At 51.3% G+C, this 21886-nt stretch overlaps 1 protein-coding gene across 1 annotated transcript; it reads left to right on the forward strand.

Moving 5' to 3' along the window:
* The first annotated feature begins 9801 nt into the window (after positions 1–9801).
* Positions 9802–13168, forward strand: ccdc177 (coiled-coil domain containing 177). The gene has a single exon (XM_072486149.1). The coding sequence runs from the start codon at positions 10281–10283 to the stop codon at positions 12129–12131; it is 1851 nt and encodes a 616-aa protein (XP_072342250.1). The 5' UTR covers positions 9802–10280; the 3' UTR covers positions 12132–13168.
* The last annotated feature ends 8718 nt before the right edge of the window (positions 13169–21886 follow it).

Here is a 21886-nt window from a genome sequence, read left to right on the forward strand (position 1 = left end):
TGCCTCAGGGGTTCGTCAACTCACCTACGCTCTTCTCCAGATGTCTGCAGACCCAACTCCAGGCCTTGACATTGGAGCATGGTTCCACTCTAGTGCAGTATGTAGATCACATATTGGTAGCGAGTCCTGACGAGCCCAGTAACAGGGATGATGTGATCCAGTTATTAAACCACCTATCCTCGTTGGGTTATGTTGTTTCACAATCAAAGGTCCTGGTGGCTGAGACAAAGGTCAAGTTCATAGGAGTTTTACTTACAGCCACAGAAAGAAGTCTCGAACCCAGTAGGATTGAACCAATATGCCAATTCCCTGCCCCTACCACAGCCAAGGAGGTCCGTCATTGGCTGGGTATGGTGAATTATTGTAGGCAGTGGATACCAAACATCGCTGTCTATACAAAGCTGCTGACGCCTTACACTAGTGAAGGGGGGAATTTACTCTCACCACCGAGGCACTCGAAGCCTTCCGTTGCCTGAAGCAGGCCTTGTTACAAGCACCGGCCCTCGGTAGGCCCTTGTACGACCGACCGTTTCAGATATACTGTACTGTTCTGGAAGGATGTTCAACAGCGGTACTCACCCAGCAACATGGGGGCAGCACGGTAGCACAAGTGATTAGCACTGTGGCTTCACAGCGCCAGGGTCCCAGGTTCGATTCCCCGCTGGGTCACTGTCTGTGCGGAGTTTGCACGTTCTCCCCGTGTCCGCGTGGGTTTCCTCCGGGTGCTCCGGTTTCCTCCCACAGTCCAAAGACGTGCAGGTTAGGTGGATTGGCCATGATAAATTACCCGTAGTGTCCATAAGGGTTGGGTTGGGAGGGGTTATTGGGTTGCGGGGATAAGGTGGAAGTGAGGGATTAATGTGTGTCGGTGCAGACTCGATGGGCCGAATGGCCTCCTTCTGCACTGTATGTTCTATGTAAGCACCGGCCCGTAGCATATTACTCTTCCAAACTTGATCCAGTGGCATTGGGCCACCCTGTTTGCACCCAGATCTTGGCAGCGATATACAATAGTTTGCAGGCTGCTGCCAACATCACTCTCCAACAGGATATTATGGTGTATAGCTCCCACTCGGTCATCGCACTACTGGGGCAACTGCAAACTCAGCATCTTACCGCAGCTCGTCAGAATAGGTATGAGATATACCTTTTGAACAATCCACGTCTGACATTTAAACACTGTACTACTATCAATCCAGCCTGTTTTCTTAGCGGTCTCCCTGTCCATGAGGACGCACCTGGCCACGACTGTTTAGCCTTGATGCAGGATACTACCACAATAAGGTACGATCTGAGTGATATTCCGTTAGAACAACCTGACATGATTATGTATGTTGATGGCAGTGCATTAGTAAGCCCCACTGGCCGGAGACTGTCCGGTTATGCAATCGTAGATCAGGACGGTCTGATCCTAGAAGCGGCCCCTTTTCAGACCCCTTATTCAGCCCAACAAGCCAAACTTTTTGCCCTTACCCGTGCATGTATACTTGGGGTAGATCGTCGGGTAAATATTTACACTGACTCCCGATATAAAGCAAAAAGTGCAGAGGATACTGGAAGTCTGCAGAGGGATTTGGACAGGCTAAGTGAATGGGCTAGGGTCTGGCAGATGGAATACAATGTTGACAAATGTGAGGTTATCCATTTTGGTAGGAATAACAGCAAAAGGGATTATTATTTAAATGATAAAAAATTAAAACATGCTGCTGTGCAGAGATCTGGGTGTGCTAGTGCATGAGTCGCAGAAAGTTGGTTTTCAGGTGCAACAGGTGATTAAGAAGGCAAATGGAATTTTGTCCTTCATTGCTAGAGGGATGGAGTTTAAGACTAGGGAGGTTATGCTGCAATTGTATAAGGTGTTAGTGAGGCCATACCTGGAGTATTGTGTTCAGTTTTGGTCTCCTTACTTGAGAAAGGACGTACTGGCACTGGAGGGTGTGCAGAGGAGATTCACTAGGTTAATCCCAGAGCTGAAGGGGTTGGATTACGAGGAGAGGTTGAGTAGACTGGGACTGTACTCGTTGGAATTTAGAAGGATGAGGGGGGATCTTATAGAAACATATAAAGTTATGAAGGGAATAGATAGGATAGATGTGGGCAGGTTGTTTCCACTGGCGGGTGAAAGCAGAACTAGGGGGCATAGCCTCAAAATAAGGGGAAGTAGATTTAGGACTGAGTTTAGTAGGAACTTCTTCACCCAAAGGGTTGTGAATCTATGGAATTCCTTGCCCAGTGAAGCAGTAGAGGCTCCTTCATTAAATGTTTTTAAGATAAAGATAGATAGTTTTTTGAAGAATAAAGGGATTAAGGGTTATGGTGTTCAGGCCGGAAAGTGGAGCTGAGTCCACAAAAGATCAGCCATGATCTCATTGAATGGCGGAGCAGGCTCGAGGGGCCAGATGGCCTACTCCTGCTCCTAGTTCTTATGTTCTTGTGTTCTTATGATACGCCTTCGGGGTAGTTCATGACTTCGGACAGCTCTGGAAGAATAGGGGATTCCTTCCTTGGCCGGCATGGAAATATCCCACCGGGGTTTAGTTAATGACCTACTGCAGGCCCTCCTTATGCCCGCGCAGATTTCCATCATTAAATGAGCTGCCCATACAAACGGTAAGACCCCAGTTGACGTTGGTAATGAACGAGCAGATTGTGCAGCGCGGACAGCCGCGCAAATTCAGCAAGTGATGGTGCCCAAAATGTTAAGTCAGATGAAACGATCTGCTTCTGACAAGCCAATGCCAACCATCCAAGACGTCATAAGGTTACAGGAGGACGCTCCTGAGACTGATGAACAAATGTGGAAACGGTTAGGTTGTACATATGATTCTGTTTCCTCTTTATGGACCACGCCAGCACATCAGACTTGTATGTCTGACGTACTGGCTTTATGGGTCATCGAATGTGTACACTTTGCAACTCATTGTGGGGCTCGGGGGACTAGTGATTTGTTGCTGGACACTTGGTGGCACCCTAAAATGCAGGGGTTGGCCCAGAGTATCAGTAATCGGTGTTTGATTTGTCAGCAATATAACACCGGCAAAGGTATCCCTTGTGGTATGGGGCAAACCCCGTTGCCCAATGGTCCCTTTGAGACGCTCCAAATGGATTACGTTGAGTTAGAAAGGTGTCAATGTTATAAATATGTTTTGGTCATTGTGGATGGGTTCAGCAGATGGGTCGAGGTGTATCCGACTACCGATAATAAAGCTGCTACTGTGGTTAAAGTTCTGATGCGGGAAATCATTCCCCGGTACGGTATACCAGCTCAGTTAAGTTCTGATAACAGGCCTCATTTTATTGGACAGATTAACAAGGAGTTCTGCTCCCAGTTGGGCATACGCCAGCAGTTACACTGTGCGTACAGACCGCAGGCGGCCGGGGTGGTTGAGAGACACAAACAGACCCTCAAAACTAAATTGGCTAAATTAAGAGCAGACACGGGACTGACATGGCTTAAGTTGCTCCCCGGCCCGGCTCTCTCCTGCCGAGATCCTTTATGGCAGGCCCCTTAGAACTCCCTGGAGCCTGCATGTTCCCAGACTGGTTCAGTTTCACCATATGACTGAAGAGATGACCATCTATGTTCTAGCCCTCACTAAGGTCCTCAAGGAGCTCCATGGCCAGGTCCGCGCGGCTCACCCGTCCCCATTACCTAGCTCACTTTCAGTGCAGCCCGGTAGTTATGTCATGGTCAAAAATTGGACTCGGAAAGGGTCGGAGCCGCGATGGGAGGGGCCCTTCCAAGTTCTCCTTACCACCCCCACTGCAGTTAAAGTGGAGGGCGGAGTGCCTAGGTCCACCTCTACCATTGTAAAAAGGTCGGTTACTAACCTGCCTCCCTTCCCCAGTGCAGTTTCACAGGTGTGAAGCATGATGGGGTGTCTGCGCACCGCCTGTGTAATCTTTGGCCTCGCCTCGCTTGGAGTGACATCGGCGACGGACATGGAAAAGGGAAATATCATCTACATCTGTAACCCCAACCAAACTACAAGGACATTTTGTTTATGCAGAGGTGATGTTTTCCGCTGCTCCCATATACGAGGACATGGGGCGAAATTCTCCCCCAACGGCGGGATGTCCGCCGACTGGCGCCAAAGACGGCGCCAATCAGACGGGCATCGCGCCGGCCCAAAGGTGCGGAATGCTCCGCATCTTTGGCGGCCTAGCCCCAACATTGAGGGGCTAGGCTGACGCCGGAGGGATTTCCGCCCCGCCAGCTGGCGGAAATGGCGTTTGTTGCCCCGCCAGCTGGCGCGGAAATGCGGCGCATGCGCGGGAGCGTCAGCGGCCGCTGTCAGTTTCCCGGCGCATGCGCGGGACCGTCAGCGGCCGCTGTCAGTTTCCCGCGCATGCTCAGTGGGGAGAGTCTCTTCCGCCTCCGCCATGGTGGAGGCCGTAGCGGAGGCGGAAGGGAAAGAGTGCCCCCACGGCACAGGCCCGCCCGCGAATCGGTGGGCCCCGATCGCGGGCCAGGCCACCGTGGGGGCACCCCCCGGGGTCAGATCGCCCCGTGCCCCCCCCCCCCCCCAGGACCCCGGAGCCCGCCCACGCTGCCTGGTCCCGCCGGTAAATACCAGGTTTGATTTACGTCGGCGGGACAGGCAATTTCTGGGCGGGACTTCGGCCCATCCGGGTCGGAGAATTGAGCGGGGGGTCCCGCCAACCGGCGCGGCCCGATTCCCGCCCCCGCCCAATCTCCGGTACCGGAGACTTCGGCGGGGGCGGGATTCACGGCGACCAACGGCCATTCTCCGACCCGGCGGGGGGTCGGAGAATGACGCCCCTGGTATCGACTCATGGAAGGTCATCAGGTTAACGGACAATGCAGGACTCATGTAGCAATTGCACCGGTCCCGGCGATGGGAAGGGAACATTACATGGACATTGCCTTGTTTTTGGAGTACATGTAAATTTGATTTTGGATGTGTTAAGATTGGTGCCATAAAGGTAAAATCAGACCATCAGGAGAGGGTAGGAAGAGGATATGAGAGAGAGAGGGGGACTAGAGAGAGGACGGGGCGTGTAAGGAGGGGAGTACAACTAGAACCTAGGTTATCAGGAGATACACTTAATTCATTTTGGGCCCAGGCTGAGGAAAACCCGGGTAGTATGGATCTCTTCTACCAGATTTACCATCGCTTGTATGGCCAGGGACGGGTTGTCTGCTACCCGAACCCCACAGCAGTGTCTAGGATATTTTCTGTTTCACCGCTTTGGGGCACTCCCCAAACGGTGGTTCATTGTCAGCGTTCCGAGCCACCGCCCGAGCAAGTCACTCTTCCTTACGATCCGGGTTCAGCACCACCGGCTATTTGCCTTCCCCTTCCCCGGGATAATTCCCACTCACAGTATGATAGGCTGAAACGGTGGAGGGCGTACATACCTAGCCACTTCACTCCCAATAGGGACTCCCGATTATACGAGAATTGTTTCAGCAGTGACGGGTATGGCTGTTTGATGGTAGAGGTGGAAATGAATATAACATGTCTGTTCCCCACTTGTATGAACAGGAGGTGTCATATCACTCAAGCGTCTGGCCAATGCGTTTGTTACAACACCACCTGCGTTCCATTGAACGCCAGCCTCCAGCTCCTTTATGGTTGGGCGAATGTCTCTCATATCACTGTTGGGACTAGGGCTTTCCGCATTGCTGGGAGGCCCGAATGGGCGTTCCAAAGCTGGATAAACTGGGCTACTGGGGGATCCCTACGCAACCGATATACTGATTGTGATGCTAGCCTGTCCACGGAGCAAGGATACTACTTTTTTTTAAATGGCACAGCGACCAATGTTTTGTCACCCCCATTTCCCCGCCAAATTGCTATCGGGACTCTAGTCCCTACCACAGTCCCCTACCCCTCGGCGTGGGTGCTACATAATCAGTTAGCACGCCGGGCAGTCTCAGCTGAATTCTGCGAGAACTGGAAAAAACCTCAGGTTCTCGCACCCAACCGGGGCCACTCAGCCGGGTGGGGAATTCTGAGCATCTTGACACTGGGAGGTGTGGGGGGTTCCTTGGCAGTCAGCGATAGGAATTATTTTATTTGTGGCCTTACCATCCTGGGAAACGAAATCTTGTGAGCCCTCGGGCCAATAACCAAGGAATTGTCTCAGCTGCGGTTGTTTGCAATGCAGAACCGGTATGCTCTTGATTATCTTCTGGCCCGTGAGGGTGGGGTATGCACCATAGTGCAGGGCAAGTGTATCATGGGAGTTCAAGACCTAACCGCTAACATCACTAAATTTATGGATCGCATACGGGATCACCTGGACGGAATGCAGGACCCTGGCTCTTGGGGTAACTGGGGATTTGGAGGTTGGAAGGACTGGTAAATAAATATGGCCATGTATTTAGCAGTGGCACTCGGCTGCATCTTTGTGGGCCTGGCCATCCTTAAATGCGTGATGGGTAGAATGCGGGGTGCACTGGAACAGATAGACGCCCCTAGAATCTTGGCTGTTAGGATCCACGAGGGTGCAGCGGATGAAGGGGGGCTACAACAGGAATTGGAAATGCAGCGACAAATCTTTTTAGATGAGGGGCCGTAACTACGGATTGATTAGATAGGTTCTCATGAAATGATGAAAGGAGGGAATGATGAATGTGATATAAAATAGTTAGTTTAAATATATTAGTTACAGTAAGGTAGATGTAGGCCGGTCTAATTCTAGTGAGTTCACAGACAAAGGATTTCATAAAGCATGGCAAGGAAGGGGGAGGGGTGTCTGGTAGAGGAGGAGGAAAGGATGCTGGGTAACAAGAGGCCAGGGTTAAGGAATGAGAAGTGAGCCAATTAGGATGTATGGCCAGGTCAGGCGGGGTGTAGGATGACCTCTGGGAATCGTGTATGTGAAACTTGATGCCATTTGAATGTATTTGCAGAGATCCCTTTGTCTCGGACCTCATTCGTTTCCAGGGGGTCCAGGAGACTGGTTCTGTGTTCGCTGTCCCTGAGAAGCGAGTCAGACTTGCAAGTAGGTTAAAAATAAATAATACTATGCTTACAAATCCATCTCAAGTTTTATTGAGGCCAGACTGACGGGTAAAGAATTCAACATTTGTCACACCGACCCACCAAAAGAGAACCCAACCCTGGTCCACTCCCCTGTCCACCCCGCCCTATCCCTGCAATCCTGTAACCTAACTCACAGATCCCTGGACACTAAGGGGCAATCCCCCTAACCTGCACATCTTTAGACTGTGGGGGGAAACCGGAGCACCCGGAGGAAACCCACGCAGACACGGGGAGAAAGTGCAAACTCTACACAGAGAGTCACCAAAATTGAACCCGGACCCCTGGTGCTGAGAGGCAACAGTGCTAACCACTGTGCCATAATTTTCATTTGAAATAGAACACACATCAGATGTGGAAAGATTCAGACTGTATTTATTCTTTCTTGGGATGTGGGTGTCGCTGGCAGGGTCAGCATTTTTTGTCCATCCCTAATTGACCTTGAAATGAGTGGCTTGCTGGGCCATTTCAGAAGGTAGTTCAGAGTCAACCACATTGCTGTGGGTCAGGGGTCACATGTAGGCCAGACCAGGCAGATTTCCTTGAGGGCATTAGTGAACCAGATGGGTTTTAATGACAGTCAATGATAATTTCACGGTCACCATTACTGAGACTAGCTTTATATTCCAGATTTATTGAACTTAAATTCCACCAGCTGCAATGGTGGGATTTTAACGCATGCCGTCCAGAAAATTAACCTTGGCATCTGGATTACTCGTTCAGTAACATTACACTACATACCATCCCTCCCATACCAAATGTCACTTTCAATTTTGATGAAACCGAAGTGATATTCACCTGCTGATTGATCTGCTGTGCCTCTGGGCAGCTCATTCATTTACCATCAGACTGCTGGGTGCCTGTACCCTCAATGTCAGTAACACAGGATTATTGGGGTTGCAGGGTGTGTGTGTCATTGTGTAATATGCCCTGTTATTTGAAGATTGGAACTGTTCCGATTTACATGTAATTCCCAATAGTGTAAGGTCACAGCAAGAAAGGTCACTGTTAGAAAATAGCCGCAGTTGGTCATCTCATCCTGTCACTCGCTGATCTATATCGGCTCCCAGTCCAGCAATTTACCCATTTAAAATTGCCAGCCTTGTGTTCAAATCCCTCTGTAATCTCAACCCTTCCAATCTCTATAACCTCCTCCAGCCCTACAACCCTCCAAGAACATTCCTGCAATTCTGCTCTCTTGTGAGTCCTCCTGTTCCTTTGTCCAAATTAGCAGATGCCCGGGCCTTAAACTCTGGAATTCTCCCCCTAAACCTCTCCACCTCTCTACCCATTCATTGCCCCTCATTTAAGACACTCTTTAAAATCTATCTCGTTGACTAAGAATTTGATCACCTAGCCTTGTCGCTTCACATGTGACCATCAGATTTTACCTCATAACATTCCAAGGAACAGCCTTTTGGAAGATTTATTTTGCTAATGGAGGAGTGGAGTGAGGGCCATTGTGGTGAGGACAGAGGAGGAGGAAGGTGGGGGGTGAAAGGTGGAGGAGAGGGTGGGAAGAAGAACGGTGATACTGGTGGGTGAGGAAGGTGGTTATGGAGAGAAGTGAGGTGGAGGGAAGTGAGGGCAGGGTGAGGAGGAGGGGAATGAGGCGAAGAGTGAGGAGCTGAGGATGAGCAGGGAGTGAGGAGGTGAGTGAGGGTGGGGTGAGGAGGAGAGTTAGACAGTTTTAATAGACATAAGTGAAATGAAGGGTTATGGGGGGGGAGGGGGCAGATGATAAAATGGAGTTGAGGCTACAACCAGATCTGCCATTTGAATGTCAGAGCAGGCTAAAGGGCCAAATGGCCTACTTCTATTGAAGTCTTGCAGTGCAGAAGGAGGCCATTCGATCCATTGAGTCTGCACCGACCCTCCGAAAGAGCTCCCTACCGAGGCACACTCCCTCGCCCTATCCCAGTAACCCTGCACATCTTTGGACACTAAGGGGCAATTTGAAATGGCCAATCCACCTAATCTGCACATCTTTGGACTGTGGGAGGAAACAGGAGCGCCCGGAGGAAACCCACGCAGACACGGGGAGAACATGCAGACTTCGCACAGATTGTCACCGAGAGCCGGAATTGAACCCGGGTCCATGACGTTGTCAGGCAGCAGTGCTAACCAATGTGCCACAATGTTCCTAAGTAGAGGAATGACAGGAGAGGAGTGAGCTGGATTGTGAGGAGAAGGAATGAAGGGAAAGGAGTGAGGAGTTGAGAGTGAGGAGGAGGGAGGGAGTGAGGAGATGGGGATGAGAAGGCGAGGGTGAATAGAATGGGAGTGAAGAGGGGCAGTGGCAGTGAGGGGGGAGGTGAGGAGAGAGAGGGGATGAGGATGAAAGGAGTGTCTTGCAAGCAGATGTGGGAATGAGGTGACATGGTGGCTCAGTGATTAGCCCAGCTGCCTCACATCACCAGGGACCTGGGTTCAATTCCGACATTGAGTGAATGTGTGGAGTTTGCACATTCTCCCCTTGTCTGCGTGGGTTTCCTCCGGTGCTCCAGTTTCCTCACACAGTCCAGGTTAAGTGGATTGGTTGTACTAAAGTGCCTCTTAAATGTGCAAAGGTGTGCAGGTGGGGTTAGCCTAGGTAGAGGGCTCGTTCAGGGGGTCGGCGCAGACCCGACGGGCCGAATGGCCTCCTTCTACCCTGTAGGGATTCTATGATATGGAGGAGGAGGAGAGATGGGACGCAGGGGCTGGGCTTTGACTAGTCAGTCTCCTGCAGCATTCGGCGGTGAAGAGTTAACAGGCGGAGGAGCAGAGAGGGGGGTGGATGAGATCAGGGACTGGTACTGGGAGCAGCTGGAGGGAGGGGCTGAGCATCCCACTAACCTCGAACAAAAGCAGCGGGAGGCGGGGAGGAGGAGGAGGGCGTCAGCTCAGCAATAACATCGCGCTGGCTGCGGTTTAACACCAGCGAGCAGAGGGGGCACCTGGCTCTGTGCATCCAGCTCCCAGCAACAGAGGATAGGCCAATCTGGGTGTTTTCCAGCACTGGATGCTGAGGAGGAAGATCCTGCAGTATTGAAAGGATAAATTGCAACTCCTCGTCTATGGGGAAAGACTAATGATTGCATTTGCAACCCGCTGAATGCATTGCAGCTGATGGGAGATGGAGGTGCTAAATTCTCGGGTAAAGTTATATAACGCCGTGAATAAATTATCTTCGTGTGGAGGCGTCTGGAGGCAACGGTGCAGCGCTTGATGTTGTGTTTGGATGTTGCATTCCCCGCAGCCGGATAGCGTGTCCGCAGCGCCGGGATGGTGGAGCCGGCAGCCGGTGGAGATGGAGACGCGGCGGTGAACGGGGCGGCGGGAGGCGAGGCGGGAGAGCCGCCGCCCGCGATGCGCCTGGACCTGGACAACTTCAACACCGCCGAGGCCGAGGGCAGCCGCTACGTGCTGACCAGCCCCCGCTCGCTGGAGGCCTGCGCCCGCTGCGGGGTCCGGCCGGTCGAGCTCCTCCACAAGAGCCTCAACGAGCTGGCCAAGGAGGCGCCCGGCCGCTCCATGAGGGTGGCCGCCGGCCTGTACGAGGTGTACGAGAGGGAGAGGAGGAGGAAGCTGAGGGACTGCAGGGAGGAAAGGGAAAGGATTATCCGGGAGGAGGAGAAGAGGAGGAGGAGGAGGGGGGTCAGTGGCCCGCTCAGGAGCAGCCTTCCCTCGTCCCCAGCTCCCAGGACTAAAAGGGCACAGGCCCTGGACCTGAGCAGGACCAAGAGCCACTCCACCGAGTACCTGCAAAAGAAACAGGACAACAACTCCACCTTGACATCCTCTGACTCTGGGGCCTCCTCCTCCTTCAGTGGGGACACCTGCAAGGACAGGCACAGCTGGCTGAAGGTAAGTCCCAGAGGTAAGGCGGTGACTGGGATACACTCCGCCATGGGCAAAAGCCTCAGCCTGGGGGACCTCTGCCACTCGCCGCAGACCACCCAGAAGGTGGCCAAGATTGTCCGCGAGCTGAAGAAGAAGGGGCACGGCGAGGTGTCGGAGAGGGACCGGAAGATCGCCGCCCTCATGCTGGCCAAGCACCAGGAGGAGACGATGATGAGCCAGCAGAGCCACCGCGCCCAGGTGGAGTGGGAGGCGCACAGGCGGAGGGAAGCCACGCGGAGGGAGGTGGAGGAGCGCGAGAGGCAACAGGCCGTGCTGCAGTGTCAGAAGATGTGGGAGACCAGGCTGGAGGCCCGGCGCGCCAAGGTGAACCAGGAGCAGCAGGAGGCGGCCATCCTCAAACAGCAGCAGGCCCTCATGCAGGAAGAGAAGTGGAGGCTGTTGGCGGGCAGCCAAGAGCAGCAGAGGAAAGGCAAACTGGCGCACGCTAAACTTGAAGCTCAGGAGAAGAAGACGCAGCAGGAGGAGCACCTGCGGGTTAAGGAGTTGGGGTTGAAAGTGGACCTGGAGTATAAGGACCAGCTGCTGCACCAGAAGCTAACACTGGCCAAGCAGAAGAAAGTAGAAATGGAGGGGAAGCAAGTTCGGGAGAAAAAACTCACGAACGTGGTCGAGAAGTTGAAGCATGAAGCTGCCTTGAAAGAGATCGCCAGGGAAATGGAAATGGAGAAGAGGATGCTGAGAAAGTCTCTGGATCAAAAACTAGCCAAGTCTCAGGAAAACTTTGAGCAGCTGCTGGAGAAGAGGAACCAGGAATTGAAGGACAGGGCCTTAAAAGAAGAATTGCAGATTCGAAGAGCGAGGATAGCAGCAGAACAGCATGAGAAGGAGCACAGGGAGCATTTGGAAGCCTTGGCCCGTGCTGCCGAGAGGAAGCTCCAGCACGCAGCACAGGTAGCGCAGGAAAAGATCACTCAAATAAGCCGCAAGGCCGTCGAAAGCAGGATTGAGAGGGAAAGGATCCACCGTCTCAACAAAATCAGGTTGGTTGAAGACGGGGAGTCCAAACGGAGGGAGATCCAGCACTCCATAGCGAAGAAACTGGAGAAGAGTGAGCGGATCTTCAGAGAAAGACAGATTGCTCTGGAGAACTCCCGTTCATTGGCCAGAGCTTCCTTCCAGATCCGAGACAAGGTACGCTCGGAAATAAACACAAGGACTTTTGATAAGATGGCCCTTGAGGCAGAACTGCAAGCTCACCTGGATAAAAAATAGTCTGGGCGAGATCCCTTTTTAGACTTCTGTGCTAACCTTGGGAATTAACCCAAAGGATGCCCTTTTTTAAAAAACTGTTTATATTTCAGGAGATTCCATGTGCTGTGTAGTGTACCGTGTGCATAATGCTTGATGTGTAAAGGTGTACAGAGCACAATTGAGTAATTGGTAAATGGTTGCTTTCATTTATAGTTGCCTTTTTCAGGCCTTAACACATTCCAATAATTTAGTTGGTAACTTTGCTGGGTGTACGATTCTTACTATTCTTATGGGTAACAAGTGGTAGTTACTCAGCCTTGGCTAAGGAAGGGATGTTTGTCATTCCATACAGTGTGGCCAAGATCCATTGTAACAGGGCCAACCTGTACAGCTTACAGTTGCTGCAGATCTGAGTCCACAAAAGATCAGCCATGGTCTCATTGAATGGCGGAGCAGGCTCGAGGGGCCAGATGGCCTACTCTTGCTCCTAGTTCTTATGTTCTTACCTCTGTTAGTTTAAAAGTTACTGGTCAAATGCTGGAATGTCTTTTTCTCTGGCCTAACCTAGTTCATTCAAACTACTGAGATCCTCACAGGATTTCCTTTAAACTGGTTTGTTTACATCTGTTTTGTTTGAACAAAAAGAGTGCAATACGTTTAACTTTTTGGGTTTACAATGAATGGATGTTGCTAAGTGAATGTAGATCGTGAAAAGTTAAGATCAGTTTTGCAGTTAATTCGGATTGCAACTGAATAGAGAAGTAAACTCAGGTACCAGAAAGGATGGGGGTGGGGTGGGAAGTGGGGGGGCGGGAAGAAGGTGGTGCAATGAATGGGAATGCTAACATCTCAGGAAAGCATCTTCGATTTGAACCCCTGAAAGTTGGGATTTTGTTTTTCCTCAGGTTAAGTTTCTGTTTTGAAATCCTTTATGGTGTCCCTTCGTCTAGTTAGCAGCATTGATATGATGACCACTTCACAAAAATGTTCCATGTCCAGTGTGTATGGGGAGTGATTCTCTTAGATTCACTCTTTTCACCCTCTGCACCCCCCCCCCCCCCCCCAACCCACCCTTTTCCCCTCACCTTCTCATTCTTTTCTCCAATATGTCTTCCCTTTTTGTTTTGGGGATGATGATTGATGCAGGGATTGAGTTCCATGCGCTGCATGGCATATCATTGTATGGGTGACTTGAGGTTCAGGGCTGATGGGAAAGGGTACACCCCTGTGATCTGGTTTCACAATGTAAATATATGCTCAATGTACCGTCATCAAAAATGCATAGATGTAGGGTTGGGTACATGTTAATATACCTAGAAAGATGGTTAGTGAGTTAACCAAATTCCTCATGGTTATGTCAGTAGACTGGTAATCCAGAGGAAATGAGTTCAATTCCTGCTCTGGTCAGTGGAGAATTTGAATTCAATTTTTAAAATCTGGAAATAAACTGATACAGTTTAAAAAAAAAACGTGACCAAGAAGCTGTTGAATTGTTGTTCAAAGCTGCCTAGATATATGACTCCGCTCCCATACCATAATAATAATCTTTATTGTCACAAGTAGGCTTACATTAACACTGCAAAGAAGTTACAGTGAAAAGCCCATAATCGCCACATTCCGGCATCTGTTCAGATACACGGAGGGAGAATTCAGAATGTCCAATTCACCTAACAGCTCGTCTTGTGGGAAGAAAGCAGAGCACCCGGAGGAAACTCACGCAGACACGGGGAGAATGTGCAGACTCTGCACTGACAGTGACCCAAGCCGAGAATCAATCCTGGGACCCAGGCGCTGTGAAGAAACAGTGCTAACCACTGTGCTACCTAGCTGCCTTCAAACTGGGCAGCACGGTAGCATTGTGGGCAGCACGGTAGCATTGTGGATAGCACAATTGCTTCACAGCTCCAGGGTCCCAGGTTCGATTCCGGCTTGGGTCACTGTCTGTGCGGAGTCTGCACATCCTCCCCGTGTGTGCGTGGGTTTCCTCCGGGTGCTCCGGTTTCCTCCCACAGTCCAAAGATGTGCAGGTTAGGTGGATTGGCCATGATAAATTGCCCTTAGTGTCCAAAGTTACCCTTAGTGTTGGGTGGGGTTACTGGGTTATGGGGATAGGGTGGAGGTGTTGACCTTGGGTAGGGTACTCTTTCCAACAGCCGGTGCAGACTCGATGGGCTGAATGGCCTCCTTCTGCACTGTAAATTCTATGATAAACTCTTAATTCTCTCGGTGCAAGGTACTGTGTTGTATCGTCACCTTCCCTAGGGTAACTGGTGTTAGCAAATATGGGCCGGGATTCTTCGCTATCCGGCAGGGCGGGCTGTACCAGTGCCGAGGAGTGGCATGGACCACTCCGGCGTCGGGCCGCCCGGAAGATGTGGAATCCTCCGCACCTTCAGGGGCTAGGCCAACCAGCACCAAAGGGCCTCCGCCGGCCGGTGTGAGTTGGTGCATGTGCAGGAGCGCCAGCGTGTTCTGGCGTGATCCCAGCGCATGCGCAGGGGGGGTTCTCCGCGCCGGCCATGGCGGACCGTTACAGCGGCCGCGCGGAGGGAAAGAGTGCCACCACGGCACAGGCCCACCTGCAGATCGGTGTGCCTCGATCGCCAGGTCCCACTGGTAAGGACCTTGTTTGAATTACGCCGGCGGGACTGGCTGAAAACGGGCGGCCACTTGGCCCATCGCGGAGCGGAGAATCGCCTGGGGGGCCACTGCCAACGGCCCCCGACCGGCGCAACGTGATTCCCGCCCCCGCTGAAAAACCGGCGCCGGAGAATATGGCAGCCGGTGGCGGGGCGGAATTCACACCGCCCCCCGCGATTCTCCAGCCCGGCGGGGGGTCGGAGAATCCCGCCCATGATGTCCACTTCCTGAGATCAAGTTTCAAAGAGGTGAAGGGTAGGTTGAGCCAAGATCAAATGGAAATTACTCCCCTCCCTCTCCCCATCCAAACATCCTCATTTGCAACCTGAGTTTTACACCAGACAATATATCCAAGGCAGCTCAGGAATTCTGAATTCTTGTTCCCATACTTGTCATTGACCGCAGTACCATCAATTATAAGTGAGCAAAGTGCTCTGAATCATTTGTTTACATGACAAACTCATGAGTGGCTAAGAAAAGCTAAGCACTGGAGTACAATTAAAGTAATAATTCCTAACTGCGCAGATCAGGGTGGCAGGCAGATAGAGATGGTAGTAATTATATGAGTCACATTATTTAGGCTTTTCACAAGTCACGCTGCTTATACATCTGTACTTACTCAAAAATTATCCCTTTTCTTTCCCCAAAATGCTCAAATTATTCAATTTGTTTCACGCCAAGCCATTAATGAACCCACACATCACAGCGTCGAGCACCCGCGTTCTATCCCGGCCCGGGCCACTGTCCGTATGGAGTTTGCGCATTCTCCCTGTGTCTGCGTGGGTTTCACCCCTACAATCCAATGATGTGCAGAGTAGGCGGATTGGCCACGCAAATTGCCCCTTAATTGGAAAAAAATAATTGGGTACTCTAAATTTATTTAAAAAGAAATAACCCACATGAACTACTGTGTCAGCCAGAGGTGGAGAGCCCTAATTGGGCTATGCTGTGCCAATGCTGACTACATGCATCATTTTCGCAACCTTTCATGGCCATCCACCTTTACAGCCTTCCTACCTTCCATGACCTCTGCGTTCCTTCAGCGTTCCAGTTTTGGCCTCTTGCACATCCCAGAGAATCCTTTGCCCCACCATTGGCAGACTTGACTTCGCTTGTGTAGGCCTTCAGCATCAGAATTCCCTCCGCAACCTTTCCTTCACTCTCTTTTCTGTGAGACGTTCCTCACAACCCACCTCTTTGGCCAAGCACCATGCACCTAATCTAATGTTTCCTTCTTTTGCTTTGTGTCAATTTTTCTCTGGTGTACTCCCGTGAAGCAGAATGCACTGTTTTACTATACTAATTGCTGGGCAGCAGTTATGAGTGAGCATGTTAGCCGATTTTGTTTAAGTTCACCAAAGTTAGACATGGGAGTGCGAAGATGATGTACTGACCCCATCACAACTTGGTTGAGGTTAGCTAATCCAGCTCAGATTGATTTTGAGATTGAGGCTTCCTTAGTCTGGTTCAGAGACGCGCTCATTGAGTCATCTGACGAGGATCTCAGCAATCCTGGGTTTTGGATGGATGCGTTACCGGCAATATCCACCGCCTCCCAAGTGGCGCTGCTGGGCGGCGGAGAGCTCCTAGCCTTTGATTGGCTGGCAGCTTTCAGCAGGTGGGTCCTCTGTTCCTGATGTCCTTGATCCTGGGGAAGACCCGCCACTGCCCAGAAAATGCCTGATTGGTACTTAACGTGGCAGACCTTTCAGAAAATAGGCAACGCGGGGCTTTCACTCTTTGCCTGGATGAGGTCAGCTCCAACAACACTTAAGAAGCTCGAGAGCATCCAGAACAAAGCAGCCTGATTGATTCGCACCCTCCCTAACAGCACTGTGGATGTACCCACACCACGTGGACTGCCCACCTTCTTGAGGGCAGTTAGGGAGCTTGGTCTGCAGGGAAGGTGGCACCCTGGCACTGGTGAGCACATTGGCACTGCCAGCCTGGCACCTTGGCAGTGCCACTTGGGGACCCAGACAGTGCCACCTTAGTAGTGCCAGCCTGGCAGTGCCAGGGTGCCCAGGTGGCACTGTCTGTCTGTCAAGAGCACTGACAGGGTGCCAGGCTGGCATTGTGCCTGCACTGGGGATCAGGCCCAGGGTACCCTGTCCATATGAAGTGGGGTGCAGGGGTCCCCGAGGCCCACAGTCTCTCATGTGGAATCTTGTGTGTTGGGGGGGACTGGGCGTTGTGGCGGGGGGGGGGGGGGGCGTTGGGGAGGGGGGGGTGTCAAGAGATCGGGGCGCCATTTTAAAATGGCAACCCAATCTCTTCCTGCATTGAGGAACTCCGCACTTCAGAGCTCCTCAGAGCAGGAAATGATGCAAAGTGTGGCCTCGGGGAGGGGGGGTGGAATTTCCCCCCTCGCACCCCCCCAGAAACAAGACAGAGGTCCATTCGATAGAAGAGCTGGGAAGGACCTCGCTAACCCGCTCTGAACGGACTCTGTTTTATTTTTGTTATATCGTGCCCGAGGTCCACTAGACCTCAGTAAAATCTGTGACAAGATCCCACATGAGAGACTGATCAAGAAGGCAAATTGGATCCAAATTTGGCTGAGTGGCAGGAGGCAGAAGGTGGTGGTCAAATGTGTTTTTGTGACTGGAAGCTTGTGTCCAGTGGGGCACTGCAGGGATCGGTGCTGGGTCCCTTGCTGTTTGTAGTGTACATTATTGAACAAGACGGAAATATGGGGGTATGATCAGTAAGTTTGCAAATGACACGAAAATTGCTAGTGGTAAATAGTGCGGAGGAAAGCCTTAGATTACCGGATGATTTAGACGGCTGGTGAGGTGAGCAAACCAGTGGCTACGGAATTTACCCTGAAAGGTGTTAGGTGGTATGTACTGGGAGAACTAATAAGGCAAGGTAACACAAACTGAACAGTCAGATGATAGGAAGTACCAGAGGGACCTCAGGGTGCATGTGCAAAGATGCCTGAAGGCAGCAAGACAGATAGATAAGGTGGTTCAAAAGGCATATGACGTACTTATTTTTATTAGCTGAGGCAGAGAATATAAGAGCAGGGAGGTTATGATTGAGCTGTATGAAATGCTCATTAGGCCACAGCTAGAATACTGTCTGCTGTTCTGGTCGCCATACTATAGGAAGGATCTGATTGCAGAGGAGATTCACCAGGAAGTTGCCTGGGCTGGAGTGTTTCAGCTATGAAGAGAGACTGGTTAGTCTGGGGTTTTCCTTAGAACAGAGAAAGCTGAGGGGGGACCTGATTGAGATGTTCAAAATTATGAGGGACATAGATAGGATAGAAAGGAAGAAACCGTTCCCACCAGTAGAGGGGTCAATAATCGGGTGTGGGGGGGGGGGGGGGGGGGGGAAACGTAGTTTTAAGGCAACAAGCAGGAGATTTAGAGGGCATTTGAGGAAAGGCTTTTTCACCCAGAGGGTGGTGGGAATCTGGAACTCCCTGCCTGAAAGCGAGAACCCTCACAACATTTGAGAATCAGTTAGATGAACATTCGAAAAGCCATAACATAGAAGGCTCTGGACCAAGCGCTGGGAAATAGGATTAGAATAGTTAAGTACTTGATGGCCGGTGCAGACATGATGGGCCGAATGCACCGTTCCGTGCTGCGAACTTTAGTTCGATGCCACTCAGTGTCTGACTCCGTTATAAAAAGGATAGAGAGGCACTCCTGAAGATGTGGAAAAAGGTTTGCAAGAATGATACCAGGCTGAGAGGTTATGATTATTTGGAAAGACTGAACAGATTGGGGCATTTTTCTTTCGAAAACAGTAGGTTGAGGGTTGACCTGATTGAGGGCCTTTAAATTTCTGAAGGGGTTCGATAGAGCAGATGCAGTCAGAATGTTTCTGGTTGTGCGATTGTCCAAAACTAGTGCCCATCAACATAAGGTAGCCAATAATAACTGTAAAAAGGAATTCAGGGCCAGAATTTTGTGGCGGGTGAGGTGGGAATATAAAATTGCATGGACAGGATTCTCTCCGGGATCCCACACGTCCTGACCCAGATACAGTTTCACAGTAGGGTAAGCAGGACCTTAGAAGAGAAACACACCTTTGTTCCTGTTAAGACCCTTAACTAGCCACTTAATGGCTACTTAAGGCCCCCCCCCCCCACCCCTGTTCTCAACTTTTGGCCTGGAGGGCAATGGTTGGTTGCCAAATCGGAAAAATCTTCAACTTTGATCTTGGCGGGAAGGTTGGGGCGGGAGGTGGGGGTGGTGCCTCAATCTGAAGGCTCTTTCAGATGTAGGGTACCCTCCCCTCAGAGACCTGGGCGTTCCGGCCTGGCTTAACCCCCCCCCCCATCAAAACCAAGATAGCCCCAACCCCCAAGGCATCTCCTATCCTCCTGCCCCCGGAACTTACCTGAACTGCAGTTCTGGGACTTGGGCTCAGGCACAGCAGCACAGTACCTCTTCTGGCCACTTCAGCGCTGTGCCTGCAGGGGACGGAGAGCTGTTGGCTAATCAGATTGGCCTACAGCTGTCCAAGGTGGAAATTCGGTCCAAGGGTGGATGGGAGTTCCACCTGCGACCAATCACTGCTCAGTTGAGCATGAAGTGGTAGCTGGCCTGTTGGATCCTCTGACGTTTAGGCTGGTGGGCACCGAGCAGTCAGGCCCAGGAAATCTTTATCCAGAGAGCGGTACCACATTAAGTGGGGTTTAGGCAAATAAGTTAGATGTGTTTAAGGCGGAGCCAAATATGGGAGAAGGGAGTAGGATATGTTTATAGAATTAGATGAAATAAATTGGGAGGAGGCTCATGTGGAGGATAGACCATTTGAACCGAACGGCCTGTTTTGTGCTGTCCCTATTTTGCCTCTTTCAGAGGCTGCATCGTAAACCATGAAAACTGGCAGCACTAACCTGCCAAATCTACCTGGCAGCACAGCTGGGCCATCACAAAGCCGGTTGAAGGAGGAGGCCTTGAGGAGGTCAGAATCCAACATAGGACGAGGGTAGAAATTGGGGCTCTGTTGTGCTCGCCGTTTTTCAGGGCACACAACCAGGTCAGAGAGCTGATCGGTCTTTCAGGCACCTCTGACATTGCATAAACATCCAGTACCCCACCCCGGCGCACGTATGTAAGAAGCCTTTCACAAACGCAGAATGTCCCAAAATGCTGTCCAGTCAATGAAATATTTTTGAAGTGTAGTCACGGTTGTAATGTAGGAAATGTGGCAGAGCATTTATGCACAGCAGGATCCCACAAACTGAACTGAAATAAATGACCAGATCATCTCTTTTTATTTCAGTAACGATGGTTGAGGGAGAAATATTGGCCAGGTCACCAAGGAGGAATCCCCTGTTCTTCTTTGAACTATTCCCATGGGATCTTTCAAGACCACCTGTGGGGATAGATAAGGCCCCAATTCAGTGCCCCCTCCGAAAGACCGCATCTTCTCCAGCGTATTCCTCCCTTATCCGTCCCTGAGAGTGTCAGCCTGTATTATGTGCTCTAGGCTCTCGGGTGGGATTTGAAGTCACCACCTTCAAACTCAGAGCCAAGAGAGCTACCCCCCCCGCAAAGCCACAGCTAATGCATAAAACACTGCCCAATATGAAACTCAGCTGTGTAGCCATAGATATTGGCCGGGTTTCTGCAAAACGGCGGCTAAGTGTTGACGCCGGTGTAAACACCGGACTGTTCCATGCCGGCGTCAACGGGCCCACAGGGGGCCAGCACAGTATGTAGTGCATCACGCAGCGCCCGTGCCGATATGCCCCCCTGCAATGCCGGTCGCGGGTCCGCTCATGCGCGCGGCGGCCGCTTCTGCACCGGTCCAGCACAACATGGATGAGCCACACCGGGCTGGAGCGGCAGAAGATAGGCCACCCCCGGATCGCGCGCGCCCGCCGATCGGTGGCCCCCAATCATGGGCCTGGCCGTCATAGAGGCCCCCCCGGAGTCTGATCCCCGGCTCCCCCCCCACCAGGATGGCCACCGCGGCCGCTGGTACAAGTTCCCGCCGGGTGGAACCATGTTAGAACCACGCCGGTGGGAACTCGGTCGGTCAACCGCAGAGAATATCTGCATGGGCCTCTTTCAACAGCCCCCGACTGGCACCGCGTCTATTGCGTGCGGCTGGTGGCGATTCTCCAGTCGCCGGAGAATCGTGTCCTGGTGTCGGATCGGCGTCGCAGGCCATCTCGGTGTCAACTCCGATTCCCCAAGCTGCCGCGGGCTCTGAGAATTCCGGCCATTAGTTCTGACTCTCCTGTGACCAGGGCATTGTGTCTTTGAGATAATAATTGTTATGCCTACCTTTAGTTTTTTGCTGCTTAAGGTAATTTGATAACTGGATTATTAATGACTCTCTTAAAAGGGCATGGTTGGGTGAAACTGGGGTATCCAGTATAACCCAAATTGGCCCACTCAAAATGCGCTCACGCCTGATTTTCTATGATAAGCCTGAACGTTACCAGGTGGAGCAAGATAAGACATATGAGGATCCCTGCCCTAAATTAGATAGTATCAAATGGTCCTAATATAACTAAGCTAGTCATCCAGGGCATTGAACAAATGCTTTAGAGACACAAGTTCAAATCCCACCATGGACGCTGGGACAGTTTAAATTTACCTAAGCGATTAAAATAAGGTAAAATGTGCCCCCTGTACCATTAGTGAGTTGTAACAAAAATCAAGAAATAAAAAGGAAATGTTACAAATCAAATTAAGATAACATGCTCTGAGGGTGATTAAACATTCCAGTCTCTCTGGTGCCCTTTGATCACAGAAGTCTCTGGCATACTGGTGGACAACATGTACTCTATCAGGGCACAGCCTGAACTGCAGAAGAGTGACAGCAGTTTGGCTCTGTGACCATCTCGAGCACCCACTACCTCAACCCTCAAATAGTGGAAGAGTGGCTGTAGCCTCTCATACTCCACTTATGCACGAGCCACAGACTCCTCCAGGCTGGGAGTCCATCAATCAACTTAAATATTTACTGCACGGGACCCATCCTGTGCAACACCCTCCACAACAAGCTCATGGCTGCCATCTGCAGGGCCTTCTGGCTGCTATCCAAACCCCTCAGTCAGAAAGAAATCAGCCCCCAGGATCCCATTGGGGGCAAACAAAAGGGCCGCTTACCTTCTGGGCCTTTGTTGTCTTACTGCCGGCACCAGACACATCTTACCA

The sequence above is a fragment of the Scyliorhinus torazame genome, chromosome 2, assembly GCF_047496885.1.
Source record: "Scyliorhinus torazame isolate Kashiwa2021f chromosome 2, sScyTor2.1, whole genome shotgun sequence".
Taxonomy (NCBI): Eukaryota; Metazoa; Chordata; class Chondrichthyes; order Carcharhiniformes; family Scyliorhinidae; genus Scyliorhinus; species Scyliorhinus torazame.

Excerpts from the sequence above, each read along its gene's own strand:
- ccdc177 (XM_072486149.1), top strand. The coding sequence starts at position 10,281 with ATGGTGGAGCCGGCAGCCGGTGGAGATGGAGACGCGGCGGTGAACGGG.